General features: G+C 37.2%; 1 protein-coding gene across 1 annotated transcript in view; it reads right to left on the reverse strand.

Annotated features, from left to right (window-relative positions):
- khdrbs3 (KH domain containing, RNA binding, signal transduction associated 3) overlaps positions 1-3092 on the reverse strand; it is a 150247-nt gene extending 147155 nt beyond the window's left edge. The window contains exon 1 of the mRNA XM_008421354.2: positions 2605-3092. Coding sequence (XP_008419576.1) covers positions 2605-2695 — 91 coding nt within the window. The 5' untranslated portion in view covers positions 2696-3092. The remainder of the gene's footprint in view (positions 1-2604) is intronic.
- Positions 3093-11162: the final 8070 nt, after the last annotated feature.

Consider the following 11162-nt stretch of genomic DNA (forward strand, 5'->3'; position numbering starts at 1 on the left):
CAATACATTCAACACAACAGGCGCCTTTAGTTTAGAACTATATCTGTATTTAGCTGCTGTTTGTGAAGTGCTGTTTAAATCTTTCACCACTTTTACATTATTTATTTATTTATTTATTTAAACTACAGTGTTGTTTAAAACAACCTGCTGGATTTCTGACTCACTTTGAATTAAACCTCATCACTTGGAACTTCAGAATTGCTCTTTGCAAATATGTATAAATGGAGTGAGTACAGCAGGAACAGATAATAAACAGAATGACCCTCAAAGTATCCATGTGTGTTACCTCACTCATTGTGTGTGTCTTTGTATCAATGTGAAAAGAATAAAACATTTGATATGGGTGAAATTGTCAACCAATAGTGAAGAGCGTTATGTGATATTATTATAGTAGCAACAGTGATACTTTTTTTTAAATTTATAATAAAAGGTTACATCAAGTTATAAATAGTCAATCACTACAATTTATCACAGTTTTGCTATTTTTATGTGATCATTTTGTATTAGACAGTTTTTTAAAATAACCTTTTCCCAATCTGGAAGCATTTTCTGCGCAAAAAGATGTAAAAAGTTTATTCTGCGATAGCAAAAATGGATCAAACTAATGACTGAAGTTATGATGATGTTTTTATATTCGCAGTCACGTACTGGAGAACAGTGCTATTTTTATTTCTTTATTTTTAGTGATTATTCTTTTCACACACCTACATTTAGAAAAAAAATTGATAAGCATTGTATGTGTAAAATATACAAACATTTAGCATTTTAACATCTAGATAATGGTATGGACACCCAAGAAGTCTCCATGAGTCAGTTTCGAGGATCTACACTGCAAAACACAAAGTCTTTTAAAGTATTTTTGTCTAGTTACTAGTGCAAATGTCTCCTTACATTTGAAATAACACAAAACTGACTTACAAGCAAGAAATAGAAGCTTATTGTAAGTCAATAATTCCTGAATCTATATTAAAAAAATTATTTGTTACACTTACAGCAAGACATTTTTCCCATGTTACAAGCAAAAGAAAATCTACCAGTTTAACTAGTACTTTTTCATCACTATGGAAGAATTATTGACTTAGAACAAGCTCCTATATCTTACTGAAAAGTTACTTGTACGTTAGTTTTGTCAAAGATATTTGCAGTAGAAACTCAACAAAAACAGATTTTTTGATAAGATTTTGTGTTTTTGTGGTGTACAACTGAACTTCCAAGAGGTTTTGACTAAAAGGTTTATCACATGTGAACTGAATAATGCTGCTTCATCTCTGAACAGTGTGATGCACTTCTTTTATTGCTTTACTTCACAATGTTCTCTGTACTCCTTCGACAAAGCGAACGGGGCTTTCTCTTTGGCAGCTCTCTGACATTTCACACGACAGCTCATCAATTAATCGCAATAATGAACAAGATCATAAGAGAGATCATCGGCTACAGATGCCAGGCGAACATCCATATGGCTCGGGTCTGAAGGATCAGGCAAGGGAACGTGGCGATAAGTCATTCTGTTTGTGACTCCAGAAACTAAACAACATTAAATTCAAATTACGCCCGACTTTCCCGGGGAACCCTTTTATGGACCCCCAGAGGTCTCCATGTGTGAGAACTGGAGGAGACACAGCTGTCAGAATAATAACGGCGACAGGAGGCGTGTAGGGGGGGGATTTCAGAGACTTAATTACAGTGCAACAAGACTGCTGACAGACTACAACTCCTTCTTCTGTCGCTCCCAGAGCCACCAGCGGCCTGCTAGTCTCGATAAAGCCCACAAGTGGTACTTGAGGATCCACTTAGGTGATGTAACAGCCCACTGCAATGCGAGGGGTTCCACGAGGGCCTTTTGTCAAGAAATGATTGCAAATTTTCAACAGCTCAGAATCAGAGGGGCCGGGAATGTGGATTGAATAGAGTATCTGTGAACATAACTACAGCTGCTGCTTCTCTCATAAATGCATGAATGTCCTGTCTGACTTCAGATAAAAAGGGAAAAACACATAGCTTTAAATAAGAGGATTTTTTTTCCAACATCTTCCAAGACAGCATGGAGAAAAACGTGGCACTATATACTTTATATATATATATATTATATTAAAGTACTTTTCAAGACTAAAAACAGTCATTTTTAGTGAGTGGAAGAAACTTTTAGATAGCATCTCAAAATACAAGTATTCAGCCATGGTCTTTTTATGGAAACAAAACATATCATATTCCTTGTACTCCTCCAAACTAGGAACCCCTGGAAAAAACTAAATAGACCGAAAAAACACGTTCAATTTGTGTCACATTGTTTAACTTTCATCATTAGAATAAACAACAACCTCTATAAAGGCTACTAAAGTAGTAATTCAAATCTTTGTGTAGTAATTTCTTCAGCTTTTTCACCTTTAGCCACGACGCTTAATTACCGAGCTGTGTAAGGGAGACCAAGCAGAACATTCTTGGAATACCTCTACGTATGGATTTTTTTATTTTTATTAATATTTTATTTTATATTATTTTTAAACACAACGATTTGGCCCCTTAAAGATCGTTAAAAATGAACCCTGTGATAACAGCACAGACGGTTTTCCCCCCGATAAGCTGCTAACCCCCTTGGTCCCTTACCTTGCTCCAGCAGCCGCAGGGAGTGCTGAAAAGAGGGGTCCAACGAGTCCTTCTCCGCCTGAAGCTCCGGTAAGTACTTCTCGCTCTCCATCTCGTCCACGGCTCTTCACGCTCCGAGTCAAACGGACAGCAGGTAAAAACACGACGGAAACAAAAGTTGCTCCAGGCTCCAAAGCAGAAACAAGAAGGAAGGGAAACAAATAATGGCTCCAAAGTTGAATTTATGTGAAGCGAACCCGTCAGCGCTCGCGCTAGAAGAGCATTTTCTTTCTTTCTTTTTTTTTTTCAGTCTCCGCGTGCGGCACGCGCTCTCGTTCTCTTCCAAACCCAAAAATGATCAGTTTTAACCGGCAGCAGCGGGTGTTACTCCATCAAAGTGTTGCTCAGACGCCACAGCCCAGTGACACCACATCACAGCGCTCCTCGCCTCTGTAGGTCCACGAGCTCTTTGAAGCTGCCTGTGTTGTGTCCGCAGCTGAAGTGAGGCGGAGGCGGCAACACGCAGCCTGTGGAAAAGGGGCGGAGCCACGCCGGGAGCTGTCCGCGGTGCTGTTCGGAGGCATTAGCATCTTATTATCAGTCACTCAACAAGCCCAGCCAGAAAGTCTCGGAAGGGGTCAATGCTGGTCAAGGAAGCTCGAGTCTCTTCTCTTTACGTTGCCTGTTTGCTTACCTTATCATATAAAGTGCCTTACGAAATTATTCATACCCTTTAACTTTTTGAGCATTTTTGCTATAACAACCACAATCCTCAAAATATTTTTGGGGGGTTTAATGTGAAAACATAAAATAGGAAAACGATACATTTTTTTTTGTTTAAACAAATATTATTTTCCTTTTAAGAATTTTTGTGGTGTCTTGTGCATCTGTAATCAGCACCACTGAGAAACATAACCGAACCACATTTTGCTGTGATTGTCTCTTTAAAACTCAAATGCGGCCTGAATCTAGAGAACACAGATTCTGCTATCCAGAGACCACAAATTTTGCTCATATAACTGCTCCATTGTAGGTTTGGCTCAATGCTTGGGATTGTTGCACTAAACAACAACCAATTAGCAAATAATGTAGCTATATTTAAACAGCTACGCTATATTATTTGCTGAGATTATTTCAGATTGTACTTACTGTATCACATTACTTTTGTATCTTATTGTGTACAGGTGATGAAATATCTCATGGTTAGAGGTATTAATATTTTCAAAATGGTGAATATTTATATATAGATTGATATCAGGTCCTTCTAAAAAAATTAGCATATTGTGATAAAGTTAATTATTTTCCATAATGTAATAATAAAAATTAAACTGTCATATATTTTAGATTCATTGCACACCAACTGAAATATTTCAGGTCTTTTATTGTTTTAATACTGATGATTTTGGCATACAGCTCATGAAAACCCAAAATCCCTGTCTCAAAAAATTAGCATATCATGAAAAGGTTCTCTGAACAAGCAGTTAACCTCATCATCTGAATCAACAAAGTAACTCTAAACACCTGCAAAAGATTCCTGAGGCTTTTAAAAACTCCCAGCCTGGTTCATTACTCAAAACCACAATCATGGGTAAGACTGCTGACCTGACTGCTGTCCAGAAGGCCATCATTGACACCCTCAAGCAAGAGGGTAAGACACAGAAAGACATTTCTGAACGAATAGGCTGTTCCCAGAGTGCTGTATCAAGGCACCTCTGTGGGAAAGAAAAAGGGTTCAGAAAACGCTGCACAATGACCAGACCCTGACTGGACCCTGAGGAAGATTGTGGAGAAGGGCCGATTCCAGACCTTGGGGGACCTGCGGAAGCAGTGGACTGAGTCTGGAGTAGAAACATCCAGAGCCACCGTGCACAGCGTGTGAAGGAAATAGGCTACAGGTGCTGCATTCCCCAGGTCAAAGGTCAAGCCACTTTTGAACCAGAAACAGCGGCAGAAGCGCCTGACCTGGGCTACAGAGAAGCAGCACTGGACTGTTGCTCAGTGGTCCTTGATTCGGAAATCAAGGTGCCAGAGTCTGGAGGAAGACTGGGGAGAAGGGAATGCCAAAATGCCAGAAGTCCAGTGTCAAGTACCCACAGTCAGTGATGGTCTGGGGAGCCATGTCAGCTGCTGGTGTTGGTCCACTGTGTTTTATCAAGGGCAGGTCAATGCAGCAGCTATCAGGAGGTTTTGGAGCACTTCATACTCCATCTGCTGAAAAGCTTTATGGAGATGAAGATTTTATTTTTCAACACGACCTGGTACCTGCTCACAGTGCCAAAACCACTGGTAAATGGTTTACTGACCATGGTGTTACTGTTGGCCTGCCAACTCTCCTGACCTGAACCCCATAGAGAATCTGTGAGATATTGTGAAGAGAAAGTTGAGAGACGCAAGACCCAACACTCTGGATGAGCTTAAGGCTATCGAAGCATCCTGGGCCTCCATAACACCTCAGTAGAGCCACAGGCTGATTGCCTCCATGCCGCATTGAAGGCTGCAAAAAGATTCCTGACCAAGTATTGAGAGCATAACTGAACATAATTATTTGAAGGTTGACTTTTTTGGTATTAAAACATATTTCTTATATTGGTCGGATGAAATATGCTAATTTTTTGAGACAGGGATTTTGGGTTTTCATGAGCTGTATGCCAAAATCATCAGTATTAAAACAATAAAAGACCTGAAATATTTCACTTGGTGTGCAATGAATCTAAAATATACGACAGTTTAATTTTTATCATTACATTATGGAAAATAATGAACTTTATTCATTATTTTCCACAATATGCTAATTTTTTGAGAAGGACCTGTATATTTTTTTATCCATCCCCCCTTTCAATCGGTCTTTTTTTCTATGTTGTAGCTCAATCCTGGACATTACACCTGTCATTAGTGTAAATTTAGCTGTAATGCTAATTAAACCCACTAGGCACTTAAGATATGAGAGAGCCTTTTCAATCTACAGTATATTGATTACTTCATTGATGGTGCTATTGCTCAAACAAAACTTTGAAATACAGCATTTTAAATGCAGCTTAATAATGCTAAATTCCTTTCACTTTGTGCACAGTCCCATGAACTCCTAGCTCCCTTTTTAAAATATGAAGTCAGTGTTACAAATTGAATTTCTTCATCTACTTCTGTAGTTACTTCAACACAATTGTGTATTCTAGACGTCTACTTAAGTATTCATTATCATTTATGTGATTTTTTCATGATCTTAAGTAATTCTTTGATTTAACTTCGCACAATCAAAATGTATGCACATAATTTACTACGCTATCTAAATGTCACATCATTAATATTAGTGCTACTCTTTTCATTCCTTAGTTGCCTGTCGTTGCTAAAAACCTTCAAACCCAAAATTAGAATTAACTTGTAATTTTGGTCACATATTGTCTATTATAACATATCAGTTGTAGATTAAACTATTAAGCCTAAATATGTCTTTTTTTATTACAGAATCTAGCTCGAGGTTAAGATTTTGTACTGTGTTTATCAGCCAAAATCAATGCGGCGTTATGTTTGGTGGTGATGTTTCAATGAACCACATGTAGTTCACACTTCGACCACTAGTTGCTATCAAAGTACTTCCTATTGTATCTTTAGGAATATATGTATTAAAAACCAACATTTGTGGTATTCATATACTTCTTTGGCTGTATTCACAATAAGCTAGGTATGAAGCTAATTAGCATCACTGATCCATAAGGACAGATATTATTAGTGAAACTTCAAAATATACAAATTTCAGTGCATTTCCCTATTTAAATCTGAAAAATTGTATATTTCAGATTTAAAATATTAAATATTTTAAATCTGGAATATTTCAGATTTGTAGCCCAGAATCCGTCAAACAAAGCTTGAAAGACCTCTATGGTAAATAGATGGCTATAAATGGTCTAAAATGTCAACATCCACAATTAAGGACAGTTCCAAAGACAATTCAGTAGACAGAGGTGTTTTTTTTTCTAAATAAAGAAAACTAAGTTTGAAAACATTCCCTTGCAAGACCTCATAAAGCCATCAACAGCAGATTACAATATGGAGGCTCTCTCCTGCTGTTGTGCACCATGAGAGCACAATTTCAGCTAAACTAATAAACCCAGTTAAAATACATTTTGAATCTCAGCCCCACTGGGAAACATTAGGTAATAATGCGGAATGATATTATATTTTATGTAGTACTTTAGAGGGTAAATCAAATAAAGTGCAATATTTAATTTAATCGGGAGAGCATCCAGAAGCAGGCTCCGGGAGGCCGACGGGCTGATTTAATCAGTCAGAGGGCAAGAGCTGTATGATGTTGTACATGTTTTCTTTTTTTTTTCATTATTAACTGTAAAGAAATCATTTATCAGTTTTAAAATGTGCTAATCTGGCAAGATAGTTGTCAAATATCAAATTAAACTAACTGATTTTTGCGACAAAAAAGTACAATAGTGACACGGTTCTTTACGAACAAATTTAAAGGGTTTCATTCTTTAAAAACTCAAAAAATACTTTGATAGTTTGTATTGTTATAACTTATTTAACGTAAAATTCTAGAGATGTTCTCCAGATAGCACAGGGCATCTGAAGGAACACTGCCAAGAAACATAGCAGTGAGAATATAAGTCTGTGACGAGCAACAGAAACACTTTGACTCACCAGGCATTTATTGTTTTAGTGCAAATAGAAGCTATTTTCTCCATTTCCTTGTACATAATTACAACCGAAATAGATACACAAGGTGCCGACGTGACTATGACCTCTGGTAACCACTGACAGACCCAAACAGCAGATTAATATTTAATCAGAAATTATTAGAGGTGCCTTCTTGGTAAATATGCCTTAGAGGTGGCCTTTGTTGATGAAAATCAGGCATGCTGTTCAAGCTTTAAAAAGGGAACAGTGGTACAAATAAAAAAAACAAAAAAAAAGAGACTTTTTTTAAGGTATATATCCTCTTTATCAAGACATGTGCAGACTCACCCGTGTATCATTCGTCACATTTGGGCGGTTTATCAGGAAGCTCAGTTCACAAATGTTCTCAATTGGAAACTCAACACCAGGATTGTGATCAGTAACCACGCCAACGATCAGTAACCACGCCAACGATCAGTAACCACGCCAACGACCAGTAACCTTACACAATCGTATGCATTTTCTTCACTGTGTGCATTCACACACTAAATGCGTTACACACAGTACTGTGCATGTCATTGATTTAATGAGATACAAACCATAAAATGCAAATATCAAGTAATATTATGTTAGCAATAATGTCAGTAATCTCGGTCCACTCAGGTCTTTCATCATTGACACACATATGAAATTGGACAGTCCAGCCTTCTTATTTATTGTCTTCCTTACCTCGGCGTATGTCTTGTTGCCTAGCAATCATGACAGCACAACGCACACAATGGTAAAAATTAGGATTAAAATAATTTTTTTTAATCCCTTCTTCTTTTTTAAAAAATTTTAAACAAGATATTTCAAATATATATATTTTTTAAAATGTCTGTGCCTAACAACACAAACACTACGTTTTTTTCTTTTGTTTTTTTTCTCCCACCTGATTTGAATATACTTGTAGGTGTCACCAATTTGTTAAACAAGAACAAAAATCTCCCTTTTGACCTGCAATGAATCTTGGGATTTATTAGGCTGTGAAGGATACACCAGACCATTAAATCCATAAAAAGAAGAACAAATTTGTGGGAGGAGCCTTTAAATTTGGACGGCCTTCGTCTCACGGCTGTGACGAAATCGGCCTCCAAATGCTGCCTTCGAAGGATGCAGCCCTAAGTAGACTTCAATTTGACTCCAACTTGAGTAATTTTCTGGTTTTAAGCAAAAATAACTTCTCTAATGTCTTACGCAAGCTAGCTGTGCTACCTCCAACCTGTACGTAAGCAGGAAATACATTTTAAACCGTTTCAGTTGACCAAAATACAAAAGATACAATGTTCTACATTGCTGCATTATGTTTTTAAGTGCAACATTTCCGTTGAGATTAGACTCCATGCCCATCAGCAACATAAGGGTCATAGTCCCTAATTTTCCATAGGAAAGCACAAATGTCACAGCGATCAGTTGTGTTACAGAACATCTCAGGAGGCTCGGTAATTGTCCTCTTTAGTCTTTTAGGCAATTATAGAGGAGTGCATGACTTCTTAGGTTGCTTTTTCTTGTTAGGACAACCCTGTCAATACTTTTCAGGAAATCCATTCACCTTCCTACAGGTCAAGCATGTTTTCTCCTGGGCGTGTTTGCGAATTCATTAGAAAAGGAGCTCTGCCATCTGTGGAGCACTGTAATACAATGCTCTGGTTGTTACTTAGTGAGGCTCTATTTCTCTTAACAGAAAACAGACAGTGACATTTAAAGAGTTTATCCAGGCTGGAGACGTTTTATCTTTTTTTTCTTTTTCCTAAATCCTGTCCATAAATTAACTTTTTCTCCAGGAAGCACAAAATATATGTGGAATTGCATTTTGCTAGGAATTCAACAGATGGTAGGGAAACAGGATTTGTACACAATCTCCACATTTGTTTGAAAATCTAGAGAAAGAGAGAGAGAGAAAAAAGATAAGAAATCTGTCAATATATGTGGAAGATGCAGAGGCAGCCTCAGGTGGGCGGCTATCTGTAGGCTGATCAGCATTGCTTATATAATTGAGTTTTCTTTTTTTCTTCTTCTTCTGGCTCCATGCTATTTCAATAACTTCGAAGGAAATGTGACCTGGAGGCTAAAAGCAAGAGGACTGGATGTATTTGCATCTCCATTTATATCCTCCGTGAAGTTTCAAATTTGCCCTCTGTTATTTTGATATACTTGTGCACAAATAAACGCTCTAGGTGTTAATGTTGTTCCTCTTATGAATAAAACTCAAATATGTGCATTCTGGTGAGATCTGTAGGTGTCAAACAGACAGCAGAGAAAAGCAATAAAGTGGTGGAGACTGCCTCAAAAGGTAGCCATACTTTTTGAAAATTTTCAGATCCACAGTCTGCAACAGTCATTGTAGTTTAATAGGATTTTACATGAGACCTTCACTCTGACACCAGTTAATAAAAATCCAGGGCAACCAGTTGCTTTCAATGCAATCCCAGTACAAATGAAGCTGTTCTGTACAGTGATTGTAAGTATAACTCTATTGGAAGGAGGTTGACTGCAGTTCAAGGCAAAACTGAGGTAATTATCTTCAAACATAAAGAGGAATGATCAAGAGTCAACACAACTTCAGTTATTACAGCTAGAAACTAAAAATAAGATCTGAAATCCATCCATAGTGATGAACTCAGACCCGAACCTCTGGAGTAACATAAAGACAGTTAGAAAGTCGGCCTTCTATCACTTGCAGAGACATTTCCTGGATTGAAGGACTAATGTTCCAGTAAGATCTGGAGAAACTCATCCATGCGTTTAAGTTTAGTCGCATTCATTACTGCAGCAGTCGCTGTGTTTCCATTGAAAATATTATTGTGCAAATTGGGATTATGAAAATACATTTGCTTAATGAAAACATGCCAATTTCAGAAAAATTAATTTTTGGTTAAAGTTTTGTGCTAAGAAGAGATGGTTGTTTTTGGTCGTGTTGAAATAAATGTTTTTCGTAAAACTGCAATGGAAACACTTTTTCCATAGAACACTAGTCATATCATTAACAAACCGCATGTCATTACTGGAGGAACAGACGAAGACAGGAAGTAGTAGGAGGATGATGGCATGGCATATTTTTTATTGCATGAACAAACGTATTCACGTGGAATTTTAATTGTGTTTCCTATTCAATCTCTTTCCATCACATTTGTAATGAAAACATACCTACCGTCTTCACAGGTCTGCCTAAGTAGTCAGCTTCAACTTAAAGCCATAGCAACATATTGTGAATATTTTGTTGTAATGTGAACTGTTGGAACATCAGAAGGGGCATGGACATTTTTACAAGTTCAGCAGAGGAAGTACTTTTTACAAGTACTTTCTCTGCAATACTGCACATTTTCGTTTCAATTCGATACCAAGTAAATACACCGCCCGTATCGCCAATACCGATACTGATTCCAATACTTTTTCCTTAAGTTTGACATATAATCAAACCTCTGATCTTTAGGTGTTTCTGTTTTGTTTTTTGTTTGTTTGTTTTTTTGCCTTTTTTTTAATTACTTTTTTAAAACAGAAAAGAACTAGAGCAAAGTTGATAGGAGTGTAGAAAATACTTTAATAACACATCAACATGATAAACAGAGAGGATAGAAAAACAGGACATCATTATTTTTCTGAAATAATGAAAGTGCAAAAAAGAATCACAAGAGTAAATCAAAAAAATGTTGGTACAGTGGAGAAAGTACAATACAAAACTAAAATACATTTTAACTCACCATGATACCGATACCAATTTGGTATCGATATTTTGGATTGATATTTTTCCCCAAACCTCCCGTTTGAAGCGCGTAGGAGACTTTCTCTTGATCTGATTTGTCTCACAGTCCTGTCCCCTCCGCTTCCCAGCAAAAAGGAAACACATTATGAATCAGCTTACTTTATAATCTCTCCCAGAGACCATTAAAAAGCGGCTCAAACGCGCTAATCTC

Source organism: Poecilia reticulata, linkage group LG11, assembly GCF_000633615.1.
Source record: "Poecilia reticulata strain Guanapo linkage group LG11, Guppy_female_1.0+MT, whole genome shotgun sequence".
Classification (NCBI taxonomy): Eukaryota; Metazoa; Chordata; class Actinopteri; order Cyprinodontiformes; family Poeciliidae; genus Poecilia; species Poecilia reticulata.